Source organism: Microcaecilia unicolor, chromosome 3 (assembly GCF_901765095.1).
Source record: "Microcaecilia unicolor chromosome 3, aMicUni1.1, whole genome shotgun sequence".
NCBI lineage: Eukaryota > Metazoa > Chordata > Amphibia > Gymnophiona > Siphonopidae > Microcaecilia > Microcaecilia unicolor.
The window spans coordinates 366,980,289-366,996,109 of record NC_044033.1 but is presented as its reverse complement, the minus strand read 5'-3'; the positions used below and the strand labels follow the sequence as shown (position 1 = coordinate 366,996,109).

The window sequence follows — 15,821 nt, the reverse complement described above, 5'->3', positions numbered from 1 at the left end:
CAGATGAGGTTAGCATTTATACAAAATTTCCAGCAGGTGCTGTTGCCAGTAGTTAGATGTTCTGCCCTCAATATGCACAAGCTTTGCTGAATACTTCATATATGTGTAGACTTTGTCTCCATCCGTGCATATTTTCTCAACATGGATATTGATGGCTCCGTAAATCCACATGTAAATTGTGGTCATTCTAAAATTGCTATTTCAACACTTAGGGCTTCAGAAAAATGTCCTTAACCTTATAGCCCTTGTTGAGGCAATTTTTTCAAACTGGAGCTATTATGGGTTTGTTGTGATAGAGGGTATGAAGAGATATGCAGTCAATACTTTTTGGTTTCTTAATTACTTTTTCAGTAGGGCACAGTATATACTTTTTAAATAGCACTATATGAAAAATGTACAAAGGTATGAAATGTTTTCAAAGGCTTTGTATGCTGGGACAATAGAATAATGATTATATGTTTAATTTCAGGCTTCATCAAAGCACTTACAACTGAATTATGGTCTGTTCTGGAGTGTGGAAGAGATGATGTTAGGGTAATTCAACCCAGATCGACTCCAGTAGATCCCATTGATAGAAGTTGTCAGAAAGTAAGAAATTATTTAATTTTAAGATTTGCACACTATAATCTAATGATAGTTTGATTGCATGGTTTTAAAATAGTAAATCTTTTTCCCAAGGATTTAATCTCCTTTAGCTTTAGAAATGACCAAAAGAAATCTACTAACTCCCGGATTCTATATTGGTATGCAGCTTAATTGCTGTGCGTGCAACTTAATTGATTAACAAGTTATTGGCGTTAATTGTCCTTAATTGGTAGTTACACACACATCGTATTCTATAATGATGTGCGCAGATCTCCTATAGTGCACATTTCAAGGGGGCTCGAACAGGAGCATTCCAGGGGCATTTCCAGAATTTACATGTATTGTTACAGAGTAGACTTGATCCCGGTGCTGGCATTTACACCTGCTTTCAGCAGGCGTAATTGCTGGTGCCTAAAGTTAGGCGCCATTTATGCGCTTAGTGCTATTTAATAAAGGATGTGGATCCTTTATAGAATAGCGCTCAGCGTTCAAATTTTTCAGCGCTGATTTTTCGGTACCATTTATAGAACCTAGTCCACTATGTGCAAGCAAAAAAACAGTGTTTTTAGCTAATCATTCCATTTTCATGAACTCACAGAGCTAGATATCAAACTAGATAACTTTGAGGGGCATAATTGAACGTCGCCGGCCAAATAGATCGCCGGCGATCTATGTTGGCGGCAGCGCCACAGCTGGCCGGAACCGTATTATCGAAAAAGATGGCCGGCCATCTTTTTTTTCGATAATACGGTTTAGCCTGGCCAAATGCCGTGGAGTTCGCCGGGTTTGTTTTTCAGCGATAATGGAAAGTTATGTCGGCCATCTCAAACCCCGGCCAAATTCAAAGCATTTGGCCGTGGGAGGAGCCAGCATTTTTAGTGCAGTGGCCCCCCCTGACATGCCAGGACACCAACCAGACACCCTAGGGGTCACTGCAGTGGACTTCAGAATAGCTCCCACCACGTGCATAGCTCCCTTACTTTGGGAGCTGAGCCCCCCAAACCCACTACCCACAAATGTACTGCATCCACCAAAATTGCTCCAGGGACCTGCATACAGCCTCTAGGACTTATTGCTGCTGTATAAATTTGGCACACCAGTTCACACCTGAAGACTAATCTCTCTGAAAAAGTTCTTTCTTGAAATAACCACGTTTACTCACAGTTAACTGCAGATCAGAGGTTGTGCCCCACTGGCAAAGAGTCCCCTGGTACTAAGATTAGCAGTAGGTCAGAGCTGGCACAATGGTGTACAATGCCCTCTTTCAGCAACATTCAAGGTAAGAACTACGTTCTCTAACTTGGGTAACACAGGAAAGGGAACTAAAACTGGCTTACAAAAATGGCCACTACCGCATGGACTCCAACAGGAAACAAAACAGGGCACACTCTGACCCAGTTAGCAGGGGAGAAAAGCACCATGGGAGTAGAGCCCAGTACCCTACACCCACCACAATGCATTGCTAATGTGACTCTCTGCAGGGCACTTAACAGAAAAGGTGTCACACTCAGCCCAGAGCCACATCGCAACCAGGGAAAGGCTGTCGGAGGATACAACACATTCTGCTGTCATGGAGGTGTGTACGGCATTTGAGGCTGGCATAGAGGCTGGAAAAATGGTTTTTAGTTTTATTTTTTTAGTTTGGAAGGGGATTGGTGACCACTGGGGAAGTATGGAGAGGTCATCCTCCATTCCCTCCAGTGGTCATCAGGTCAGTTGGGGCACCTTTTTGAGGCTTGGTCGTGAAAATAAAAGGATCAAGTAAAGCCGGCGAAATACTGCTTAACGCCGCTTTTTTTTTCCCATTATCGGCGAAACCGGCCATCTGGTAGCCACACCCTTGCCCGCCCATGTCCCGCCTTCGCTAATCTACCGACACGCCCCCTTGATCTTTCGCCGGCGAAGCGACGGGAAAGCGGCGATGCTGTCAAAAATGCCGCTTTCGATTATACCGATTTCGCCGCTTTTAAGAAATCGCCGGCCATCTCCCGATTTGTGTCGGAAGATGGCCGGCGATCACTTTCGATTACAAGCTGGTTTGTCTAGTTATCTTCAGATGAATTTTCAGCTGAAACTATTGATATTCTGTTACTTGATGGTGAGTTCTCCAGAAATTCTGTGCTGGTTCTCCACTTAGCTACTGTACTTTTATTCGCATCTTCCCTTACCACACCACTGTCTTTGTACATTACTAGAGAGCCATTAAAAGGGAGTTTTTATTTTAAAGCTATAATAGTCTGCAGTCTTTTTCTGCCTTTAATTAATTTACTCTGCCTAATTACTATTCCACCTAATATATTAATCTCAATTGCAGGGTACCTTTTACTGTATGCTCTGAGAAAGATAGTTGATAGCGCTGAAGTACATTTTTTGCCATAGATTTTACTATAATTATTATGTACCCACCTCTGGGGTAACCCTCAGCCCAAATACAGGAGATACCCGCTACATTTATTTTACATGTATTGATTATTTTTTTTCCCAAATCCACATGTGCATACCATGAGCATAGCATACATAAACAGTTACATTCTCCAATAGATATCTTGGTTAAAAGCTACACTAAATAATACATTCTTACAATTTGTATGGAATACTAAAACATCATCAAAGACCTTCAGATATTCTGCTAGACAGTTCCAACTTGCAGAGAAGAAAAGGCACAATTCAAGGTCTCTGTCAATTTAATTCCAAAGGTTATTTGTAATAAATTTCTCTGAGAGGACTGAAGGAAACATCTAGGTACATACTTCTGCACATAGCGATGAAGCTACAAAGTAGTAAATTTAATACAAATTGGAGAAAATATTTCTTCACTCAATGTGTATTTAAACTCTGGAATTTGTTGCTGGAGAATGTGGTAAAGGTGGTTAGCTTAGCGGGGTTTAAAAAAGGTTTGGGCAAAATCCACTGCTTATTTCTGTGATAAGCAGCATAAAAAGTATTGAACTTTTTTGAGATCTTGCCAGGTATTTGTGACCTGGATTGGCCACTGTTGGAAACAGGATGCTGGGCTTGGTGGACCTTTGGCCTGTCCCAGTATGGCAATACTTATGTACTTATTTATTTATCTAAATTTCTATTCCACTCAATCTTACGTTCCTGGCAAGTTACAAGAATCACATACTTAATATAATAAAACATTACCAAAACAAACCACCAAATCTTTAAACCGAAATACACAAATGATAGTAATTGTTCCAATGGCCATATAACCACCTATCCATTGTGTTAACCCTTAAAGCCTCCTGCTTCCTCAAACACTTTCAAAAACAAAAACATTTTCAACTGTTTTCTAAGTGTAAGCAACTTTTCAATTTTACGCAATTCCAATGGCAGAAAATTCCAAAGCCATCCTAAGCAAAATCTTAGTATTATGATTTTAAATTCAGTTCTTTATATAATCAGCAGCAGTGCAAACTTTGAGCATAGGCTAGATGTGATCATATATTCATACTCTAGTGAGCAGCCTACTGTGGTATTTTATATCAGATGCAATTTCCCCAGCTGTCTGTTTGATAAACCTACAGCAGACGTTATTGAGGGAACTTCTTTCTTGCCACTGTCAGTCAGATCGATCTCTCTCTCTCTCTCTCTCTCTCTCTCTCTCTCTCTCTCTCTCTCTCTCTCTCTCTCTGGCAACTGTAAGTATACAAAGTCTGCCGGTAACCCCAACACAAGTCAGTTTCCCTTGGCTGCATCCAGATCTTCTGCAGACCACGAGAGCTGTGGCCGAAAATGCTGCGCAACCAGTGGGATGAGTGCCAGGCCTCGGCACACTAAGCTGCATCTCCAGACATAAAGATGTATCAAGCTGAGGACAGGATGCCTCTCCCTTCACAAATGCAACCTGGAGCCAACACCTTGACGCATAACATAGTAGATGATAGCAGTTAAAGCCCTGCACAGTCCCTCCAGTCTGTCCAACAAGATAAACTCATACTTTATCATGATCTATCCCCGCCATTTCCAGGGCACAGACCATAGAAGTCTGCCCAGCACTGGCTTTGCTTCTCATTTACTAGTGTTGCCATCTAATCACTGCTAAGCTTGTTTGGCTCCATGCCTACATTACAGGATTCCTTTTTGTTTATCCCATGCATTTTTGAATTGCATTACTGTTTTCAACTTCACCACTGCCCTCAGGAGGACATTCCAGGAATATCCTACCCTCTCCATGAAAAAGTACTTCCTGACGTTATTCCTGTGTTGGCCCCCCTGCAACCTCAGTTCATGCCTTCTAGTTCTTTGCTTCTTTGAGTTTAATCCGGTAATCTTTTCTGTTATCTTCTTGTTGTGTTCTTCTGTATTTCTTGAACGTAGCCTCTTTTGCCCTTATTTTTCCGGCCACTTGTTTGGAGAACAATATAGGCTTCCTGGTTCTCTTGTACAAAAGAAGAGATAGGAAAACAAAAATATTGTCTATAACAACAAGTAAAATAATTGTATAAAGTATCAGAAAGTTTCAAAGGAGTTATAATCTGGGGCCTGTTCTGCACAGTGCTCTAATTTAATGCATGAATGGTTGTTAAAATCCTTACTCCTTTTTATTGTACCAATTCTGTTCTAGAGTGGTCACAGCCTCTCTCCTAGCTATTAGTTCTTAACATTTATATTCTAGCAACTGGACACAAATTAAGTCCTGTACTCCACGCTTCTGATAGTGAAACAGATCTTCTGTGTTCGAGTCGCATCTCTCTTCACTCTCACTCTGTCTCTTATGTTGCTCTGTTCTCCAGTGCTCCTTTCTCTTAGATCAGGCAAGTCAGGCAACATAAAAAACTTGTACCCTTCCTCCTATCGTTTTCAGGATATCAGCACTCATCAGCTGCACTACTTCCCTGCATTCAGTCCTTTCACTGACAAGGACTATAGGCTCTGAAAATCTAAAAGAGGGCAATTAATAAAACCCCCTATACCAAAGGCTAGAGGAAAAAAATGAGAACAATAAGACCACCTATATCCCACAGGTCAAATGTGCTATACAAATGAAAAATTTCCATCCCTCAATTTCAAAAAACTTTTTTGTGTGCTTGTAAAAATTAGGACCAACATTAATCACAATGATCTGCTGTGTATCCAAAGAGTTTTAATCATAGCACACTGATGGGCACAAATCATGCACCAACTGGTGCCACTTAATATACCTAATACATATCTTGTTATAAACTCTTGACATTGTGAAACTCAGAATCATCCATTTGACTCACTACAGTACTTTGTGCTGGAACAAGTTGCGTGATCTCAATGGAGAGGGGATTTTAGTCGTTTGCTACGGCAGCTGGAGCAAAAGTGGATTTTCTTCTTTAATTCTGTTGAATCTCATGGTTTTAACATCAGAGTGGAATGGTCCGCCTTTTTTTGAGGAATCCTGACGTGCTGATAGAAGAGATACAGCATTCTTGGTTGGTTGTTTTCAGTAGGAGGAGGTGCGACTTTATCCATTTAAACGGCATGTTGGCATCGGTTTTTCAGTTATTCACCCAATATTTGGATGCAGCAATGACTACACAGGAATAATACCCCTGATGCAATGTTAGCGAAACGGGGATTCCCTGTTGAGTTTTTTGGATACTGTGACATCCAGCTTTGAAGATGGAAGTGATCCTTTGCAGGAAAGATAAGTGGATTATAATTTTGTGAATAACTCGTGCTTATAAGAAGACTGGACACATTCTTCAGATTTTTTGGACTTCCTGTGATATGTACTCACGTCTGTGGCACTGACTGGGTTTTTGAGAGACTAGTTTGAATGTTTTGTAGTAGTGGAGTTTCTTTTCAGCCATACGATTGTGAGCCGGGCCAATGCCTTAGTACTGCAGTTGGCTGGGTGGCTATACTGAGGCTTTTTTCTCCACTTACGACAGTGAGTAATTCTATGTGTGGGTCTCTCAGTGCACCGACCTGAGGTTTTTTTTTTGGTTGTTCTGTTACATTTGTATCCCGCGCTTTCCCACTCATGGCAGGCTCAATGTGGCTTTCATGGGGAAATGGAGGGTTAAGTGACTTGCCCAGAGTCACAAGGAGCTGCCTGTGCCTGAAGTGGGAATCGAACTCAGTTCCTCAGTTCCCCAGGACCAAAGTCCACCACCCTAACCACTAGGCCACTCCTCCACTATAACTTTATAGTGATTTTCAGATATTGATTTTCTTGGGCTTTTGTGGATTTTTTGTCATTAGATGATTACTAGCACATCCAACTTTGCCTGAAAAAATGGTTTCCTGTAAGACACATACTGACTGGTCTTCCACTGGGGTTGTCTATATAAATCAGTGTCTTTGTCCTAAGATTTATATAGGCTACACTACTAGAGTTATATGTAGCTGTATCATTGAACATCTTAGTTGAATTAGAATGGGAGTGACAGAAACCCTGCTGGTGGACCTTCACGAGACATGATTGTGCAGCTTTAAAGTTTGTAGGTTTGTAGGTTCCAGTGCTCCCCCTATGAGCTTGTGGCACTGTGAACAGATCTACCAATGGCAAACAGTAGAACCTGCTGGCCTCAATCGTGAGGTCGAGTGGTAGGATTTTTCTGTAATACTTTAGCTTACTTTTTGCGTTTAGATGTCATAGTTTCATTTAGTTATTAATAGATTTGGGTGGTGATTAGAGCATGCATTTCAGGAGGAGTGGCTTCACACCCTCATAGGTTTTATAATAGAGGTCGTGTTCTGCCTTTTCCCGTGGCATCTTTTCATTCAAGTGAGTCCAGTTTAGTAGTGAGGTACTCTCCATGCTTGCATGCCATAAAATCAGTATATTGTAGTTTTGAAAATTTTTCTAACAGTGCTTTGAATAATTGTATGGATTTTTGTGGTACACTCTAATGTATAATTTTTGTTTGCAGGAACAAGCACGCCATTGTTTAAAGAAAATAAAAAATTTATTAAGACACTATTGAATTTTGGGTTCCCTGAAGTAGCTTGTATTGCAAAACATGGTCCGTGTCTGGACCCTATGAGATAACTGTCTTATTTAGCCTTATCTATAGTTTGTTGATAGGGTGTTAAGAGTTTATAACAAGATATGCATTAGGTATATTAAACGGTTTCATTTGATGCATGATTTGTGCCCATTGTCCTTGGACATACCCAGTTAGTCTTATTTTCATGATATTCATAATGAATAAACATTAGATAGATTTGCATGCTTTGCATACAATGCATGCAAATCTATATCATACATGTTTAGGGACGTAGTTATCAATGTGGGCTACCATTAAGAAGTTATTTTACCACTAACCCGTGCTATTTTAGCACAGGTCCCATTTTATGCAGTAAGACCTAGTTAGTAATAACTGGGGTTAACAGTAAAATCACACATCTCGATAGTAGCTCATGTTGATAACTACCTCTCTTATTCTGGGAATCCTGAAAACCTGACTGGCTAGGTGTGCCGCAAGAACTGGGTTGAAAACCATTACCACAGATTTAAAAAAAAAAGTTATTTCTAGGATTGCACAATGTAGTATATGCAAATTATAGTTTCCTGATATTGATGAGCCATTGATGTCTATTAATGGAAACTCTCAGTTATCTCATTAGTAAAATGTATCGCTCTGCTATAGAACCTTTCATGAGAAAGGTACCAGATGTATATTTTTCTGTTGCATTAATAAAATTACTGTCCTTGGAATTAAAAGATGGACATGGGGGAAGTCACTGCTTGCCCCTGGATTGATAGCATGGAATGTTACTACTAACTGGGTTTTTATCAGGTACTTGAGACCTGGATTGGCCACTGTTGGAAGCAGGATACTGGGCTAGATGGACCATTGTTCTGATCCAGTATGGCTATTCTTATGTTTTAAATATTAACTTTCAGTGGGTTCTTAGTGCTTATTGTTGACTTCCCTATAGAAAGCATTTATATAATAAATAATTTAAACAGATTGTATTTAGAAAGATGTCAAACTATTATTATTCTTTGCAGTCTTTTCTAGCACTGGTGAACATGTTATCATCCTATCCTGCAGTTTGTGAACTGATAAGTAATCAGGATTTACCAAATAAGGTTGAATACTCTCTTTCTGAAGTTCCTACTTGCATTATCGTAAGTATGTTTTGTAAATATCACTTTATCTTTTTATTAATATGTTTGACATGCATCTGTTGTATAGTGTTAGTATGTGGTTCCTATCTATGTTTCATAGAAACTACTCAGGATTTGTAGATGGGTGGTCTACAGATATTTTAAATTAAACAACTAGGTTTGCAGTTGTGCTGTACACTTCCAAGCATGGAAATTATGTTCACTTGTTAGGTAAGTCACTGGGGGCCCTGTTTACTAAGCCATGCTGTAGGCGTGCTAGCTTTTTAACGTGCGTTAATGATAGAGACACCCATTATATTCCTATGGGTGTCTCTAACATTATCGCTCGCTAAACGTTTTGCTCACCTACAGCACGCTTTAGTAAACAGGGTCCTGGATTTTACTGCAGAAATAAATAGGAGTGTGAGCATTTCATGAAGCTTTGTTTCATGTAATTAAATGTCAATAAGGTAAAGTGGTGCCATTTTACTGGATCAACTTAAATGTGGAGAATGATTTTGTATAGGGTGCCTAGGTTGGAAAACAGACCTTCAAGTCTGAGTGTTCAAAACTGCAGTAGTGGTTTTTTTTTTAAACTTGGTGAACATGGAGCCTTTTATAAAGTACTAATAGCGTGATGGAAAACCTATATGTGTTGGCAGGAGAAGACATTTTATAAAAGAGGACATTTTTAAGAAGAGTTTTGTCTCTCTGGGCTTTGTGCATGTAATTATTGCTATTTTTCATGCATAAATGTCAATTTGTGCTATTCTCACATGTAAGTGGAAAATTTTGGAAACTTGCACATCTATGGAGAGCTGATTAAGGAGCTATCATACAAAACTATAATTTTTGACATTTCAAGGTAGTTTTGAATGCTAGAGAGGTAAGCAAGATTCACACTCAGGTTCTCCTCCCAAGCTCAGTCACAAACAAGAAACTACCCAATAGTTATATATGACTTGAAGCAGATGCAAATGCTGAGGCAGAAATTTTCCTGTATATGTGTATTCTATACTATGGAATACATATGTGAGGGATTATCAGTTAAAAGGATACAGGAGTAGTTAGCAGGCCAAAGTCCACTGACAGCTGCTCCAGTGGAGTTGGATTCTATGGACCCAGGATGGTTGGCATGGTCTTTGCCGCCAGTATCCAACTTCCCTTTTCCCTCTGATGCTGGCAGCCACCAAGCCTTAGCTGCACAAAATCCAGTGCCCAGGGAAAAGTACTGGATGCCGAGGAACCTCAGAGAAGAAATCAAAGAGCAAGAGCCAGTGATATTTTCAGCAAGAAGCTTTGGCAATAACAAGGCTGGATCCCAGCAGAGGTTGGATATCATACTTTTAAATATTAAACTTTGTTTCATCTATTGACCACCCTCTGATGACTTCTTGATCTTTTGCTGGCCTTCAGACAATTGCTATATTAGGCCGAATTGATACGTTGATCCTAGCTTGCTAGGGGTCAGAGCGAGGTTCATCCAGGGAAGATTAATAAGGATCATTTCTGTCATTTCAGGCATATAACAAACACATTTGGAGATTCAACCCCAAGAGAGAAGGGGTGGAAAGTACCACTGGGCTGCTGCAGTTGTCTGGTGGTACTTCCGTTATAACGAGCGGTAAGCCCACGTTGGGCTTACAGTCATTTAGTAAAAGGAGCCAAAAAAAAACCTAAACAAACAAACAAGTGACTGAAAAAAAATAAAGGCAAAATAAGTGGTGTTTGTTAAATAAAAAAGAACTCAAGAACAGGAACACAAAAAAATATTACAAGATAAAACTGAAAGAAGCAGAGAGAAATACGGTTGGCAAAGGCTCAGGTGGAAGAGCAAACAGCTAAAAAACATAAAGGAGCCCTTTTACTAAGCTGCGTTAAAAGGGGCCATGGGCGTGTGGGTTTCTGCACACTGAGGGCACTTTTAGCATGGCTGTAAAATGGATGTACTTCCATTTTTTCTATTAATGGCCAGGCTCTAATTTCCCAATTAGCACGTGACCATTAGCGCATGAGCTCTTACCGATACCTATTTAATAGGTGCAAAGGGCTCAAGCAGTAACCATTCGCTAATCGGTTAGTGTGCGGCCCTGTAGCTGCACTAACCAATTAGTACTGGGCATGCCTACTCTCCACCCCCCCCCCCAAACACGCCTCCAAGCAGTAAGAACTACAAAGTATATTTTAGCACTGGGAAAGCCTACACAGATACCAGAACTACTGTGGGGCATCTGAGCGTGCCCCACAATAGTGCATTTTGACATGGGAGGCATGTGTTAGTGCCTAGCTGCGTAGTAAAAGGACCCCAAAGAATAGTGACAAGACTTTTTTCAGGTATATTAGTGAATGGAGAAAGGCTAGAAATGGAATTATAAGACTGAAAGATGTGGAGAGTGATGAGGTAAAATCAAATGTATTTAACAAATACTTCTGTTGTGTCTTCTCTGAAGAAAATCCTGGTTTAGGACCTTGGTCAGTTGATAATGATATCTGTGAGAATGAAGTTGATATTGCTCCGTTCGTAGAAAAAAGCATTTATGAATAGCTTGAAACACTAAACGCGGACAAAGCCTATTCCAGAATCTTGTGGGAGCTCAGAGAGGTTCTTTTGGGTCCAGATAAAAAACTGTTTAATAAATCCTTGGAGAATGGAGAGTTCTCCAATCCCGAGGAATTAATTCACTCTTCACAAAAATGGAGACAGAGAAGATGTGGGAAACTACAGGCCAGTAAGCCTTACTTCAGTGATTGGAAAGTTAATGGAGACACTACTCAAGGAAAGGATATTGAATTTCCTTGAATCCAATGCGCTACAAGATCAGAGGCAACATGATTTTACCAAAGGAAAATTGTGCCAAATGAATCTGATTATTTTGATTGGGTTATCAGAGAATTGGATAGTGGACACATACTAGATATAGGCTACTTTGATTTTAATAAGGCCTTTGGCACAGTTCCTCATAGGTGGCTTGTGCCAAAACACACATGAGGTAAGACTGGAAGACCTGAAAGGAGAAATTGAGAACATATGATACAGATATTCATGTACTGGAAAGGTATTAATATACATACAAACCTCTTCTGGAGATGTAGGGGTGGTAGAACTAGAAGACATTGTGAGCACTCTGGAGGGCTGGTGCGAGGGAAAGGGGATAGTGGGTCTTTCAGCCGGCATCATCCCCGTTCATTCAGCCCAGCTAGGAGAACAGGGCGCCCTCTAGGGATCAAACTGCCAGGGAAAGCTGTAATGCAGGAGAAAAACTACACTTCCCAGAAGCCAGTGCAGGGTCAGCTGAACTCCCAGGAGGGGGAGGGTGGAGTGACTGATTGGGAGATGAGGTCTGATCCTGGAGATGGGGAACAGCTGGTGGAGCTTGGGGAGGAGGAGATGGAGTGGAATAAAGAGGAGGTAGAAGGAGAAGATAAGGAGGAGTGCATGGAGGTTGGAAGGTTTGCTCAAACTTCCTCAGGAAAGGTAAAGGCTTTGGTGGCGGGAGTGTGGCCCAAGCTGTGCATACTTGGAGAGGATAAAATAATCCAGTGGGGAAGCCACTGGTGGAAGAAGCTAACCCATAAACTATCTAAGGGTAGAAGATAGTGCTGATGAGGGGAGGCTACAATTGGGAGCAAGACAAAGGTTTATATTCTGAGTTAAGATTGGACTGTGTTAATAAGCTGAATGTGGAAAAACTGAACTGACTCTTGCATTCTTGAGGAAGAAACTGCTTGAAGATTAAAGCTGTATTAAAAGATGCTGAGAGAATAAAGACCTGTGGTTTTCAAGAACTATAAGACTGCTGGAGTTTGTGTGTCCCAGTTGTGAGCTGATCCTGGGCGCAGGTCAGCTGGGCAGCAGTTAAACTAGGCCAGAAGCAGTACAGCAAGGCGGTGGTTGCAGCTCGTACCGGGGAAAAGCTAGCCAAGCTAAGCAGGGTCGACCCCGGCTCTCACCTGGAAGAGTGACCTGGTTACAGAATGGTGGCAGCGGTGGGATTGTCTGAACAACCCGCCGGCAAAAGAAGCGTGTATTGCTCCGAGTTCTGGTAAGCATATACGGGACTCGGGTAACCAGGAGGAGGGGGATATAGAGGGCCGGAGCTGTGTAATACCGCACTTGGAGAGTGTTCTTTGTTGTTCCCTTTCTCTCAGGTACCGGTGGCTAAGGCGACATGGAGTCGAAGGAGCTGCTGTCTTTTATGGCCCACCAGTTCCAAAAGCAGCAGGAAATGGCTCAGAGACTTCTAGAGGATTCCTTGGCTGCTTCTCGAGCACAGATACAACCGGTGCTGGAGGTGGTGCAGGAATTGTTACTGGCAGTACCCCTACCGAGGAAAGAGAGCCCCTCATTGGAGGCTATAGCCACTGGAGCTGTGCCTGGAAGCCTGGAGCCTGGACGGGTTAATTGGCTGCCTTGGGGCAAGTTAACAGAGCAGGACGACATTGAGGATTATCTGGGGACTTTTGAGCGGGTAGCATTGGCGGCTGCCTGGCCTCAAGAACAATGGACCATCAGACTGGCTCCCGCCCTGTCCGGGGAAGCCCTGGCAGCTTTTCGGAGCCTGTTGCCAGGGGACGTGGTGGATTATCAAAAGCTGAAAATGGCTATTTTGGACCGGTATGGGGTAAGCAGACAAACTTATCGCAGGCGCTTTCGGAGTTGGAGGTGGAGGGAGGGGGAGACTCCGAAGGCCTTGGCCCAGAAGCTGATGGACTTGGCTATCAAATGGTTAGAGCCTGATAAGCGGGCAGTGACTCAGTTAATGCAGGATCTGGTGCTGGAGCAGTTTTTAGAGGCTCTACCAGAGAGTATCAGGGTTAATTTGATCAGGAAGGGATGTGAGACTCTGGAAGAAGCTATCAAAGGCTTTGAATACTTTCTGGAGTCACAATACTCTGAGGGGGGAGAGGGTGTCTGGCGGGGTGGTCGGGGTAAAATGTTCAAAGGATCTGGGTGGAGGGAGGAAGGTCCTAAGGAGGATGATAGAGTGTGCTACCGATGTGGGAAGTCGGGACATCTGAGGAGGGACTGTAGGGCCAAGTTGGGGCTCATATCTCAGGTAACCCCCTCTAAGGAACCCCAGTTTACGCATTGGGTTAAGATAGGAGGGGTCTCGGTGGAAGGACTTTTGGACTCAGGAGCGGACCAGACAATGTGCTCCCAGAAGTTGTGGGGGCAGATTGCCCGGAAAGGGGGTCAGCAGGGTAAGAAGAGAGACCGGTCCGTGGCTATTCAGTGCATACACGGGGCCTCCTCAAGGTATCCGGTCCGGCTAGTAGACATACAGGACCAGGAGGGCCTTCAGTGGGTGTGGGTGGCTGTACTTCCTAGGCTTCCTCAGGATCTCATTTTAGGACGGGATTGGGCTCCATTCACATACTGCCTTGGGGGTAAGCAAGCCTTGGTATCTACCCGGGCCCAGGAGAGGCAGGAGAAGGAGCAGGAACTGTCCCTGGCGCAAGTATTTCCATTCCAGGGAGAGGTTATGGGGCGGCCGGGGAAGACAAGGAAAGGCTCTCAGCAAAAGAAACGAGGTCAGGAGCAAAGGCGGCAGCATTGTCAAGAGCTCCTGCATCAGGGGAGGTTCCCAGGGGATACGGAACAGGTGTTAGAGAGATTCCCTGATTTTTCCAAAGAGCAAAAAGATGACCAGACATTGCAATATGCGTGGGAGCGGGTAGATCAAGAGGGAGAAACCAGCTTCCCTCGGTTTGTTAGTGACAAGGGGTTGCTATATCGGCTGTCCTGTTTAGCAGGGGGGAAGGAACCTCAGAAACAGTTAGTAGTACCGAGGGGGTTTAGGAACCTGGTGTTACGGGTATCTCATGATCATATCTTAGGGGGTCACAAGGGGGCTCAGAATACTCTCCGGCAGGTATTAAACAGATTTTACTGGCCCGGGGTGTATAAAGAGGTGGAACAATTTTGCAGCTCCTGTAGTCAGTGTCAGAGGGTATCAGAGCAAATACCGAACAGAGTGCCCCTACGACCCCTTCCCCGTATAGGGACTCCTATTACCCGTATGGCAATGGATATGATCGGGCCCATTGATAAGTCCCGAAGGGGGTATTCCTATATTCTAGTGATCATGGATATGGCCACAAGGTACCCCTGGGCCGTGCCGCTTCGTACCACCTCAGCGAAAGTTATTGCGGCCCAGCTAATTCGGATCTTTTGTGAAGTGGGGTTTCCCAGGGAAATGATTACCGACCGGGGGACCAATTTCATGTCACGAACCCTGGCCCAGGTGTGGGAGGCTTTCGGGATACAGCATATTCGGACCGCAGCTTACCATCCTCAGACTAATGGCCTGGTGGAGAGATTCAATAAAACCTTGAAAATGTTGTTGAGGAAAGGGTTAGGTTCCTCCCATGAGGAATGGGATCTATTGTTACCATTTGTTTTGTATGTGTGTAGGGAGAATGTTCAGGCCTCTCTGGGCGTATCACCATTTGAATTGATGTATGGGAGATCACCCCGGGGAGTGTTGGATGTGTTAAGGGAGCAGTGGGTTCCTCCGGAAGAGGAGGATCGGGATGTAGTGAACTATCTAGTGAAGCTGAAGGAACGGTTGCATAAATTGAGCCGCGGGGCTCAGCAACACTGGGAGAGGAGTCAGGATTACCAGAAAGCCTATTATGACCGGAAAGGGGTGGAGAGGGCATTGAAGGTGGGGAACAAAGTCTTGATCATGATTTCAGACTCACCTCATAAGTTCGTGGGACGCTGGAGGGGTCCTGCGGTCATAGAAAAGAAGTTAGGTCCAGTCACCTACTTAGTAAGGAATGAGCAGGGCCGGGAGCAGACCTATCATATAAATGTACTTAAACCTTGGCAAGAGCGAAGGGGACTATTTGGTCAGGCTAGGGGGGAAGCTGAGGAAGAATTAGGACCACAGATCACGGAGATATTTAAGGCAGGAGAACCGCAGATTGCAACTACATTGCCAGGGAGTCAGCAGAAAGAGGTTCAGGCACTTGTGGAGGAGTTTCGGGATGTCCTGACTCCTTGCCCAGGGGAAACTCACCTTATCATGCATGATATCATCTCGGAGCCGGGCCGGGTGGTCAGACAGAGACCTTACCGTCTCTCACCCCCAAAGAAACAAGAGGTGGTCCGACAGGTACAGGAGATGCTGGATTTTGGGGTCATTGAGGAATCTGTCAGTCCATGGTCGAGTCCTGTGGTGTTAGTGCCCAAATC

At 43.2% G+C, this 15,821-nt stretch overlaps 1 protein-coding gene across 3 annotated transcripts in view; it reads left to right on the top strand.

The window, feature by feature from the left end:
- TBC1D32 (TBC1 domain family member 32) overlaps nt 1-15,821 on the top strand; it is a 327,052-nt gene that overhangs the window by 142,240 nt on the left and 168,991 nt on the right. For all 3 annotated transcript variants that reach the window (XM_030198562.1, XM_030198561.1, XM_030198563.1), the window contains exons 21-22: nt 470-588; nt 8,522-8,641. In XM_030198562.1, the coding sequence (XP_030054422.1) occupies nt 470-588; nt 8,522-8,641 (239 nt within the window). The remainder of the gene's footprint in view (nt 1-469; nt 589-8,521; nt 8,642-15,821) is intronic.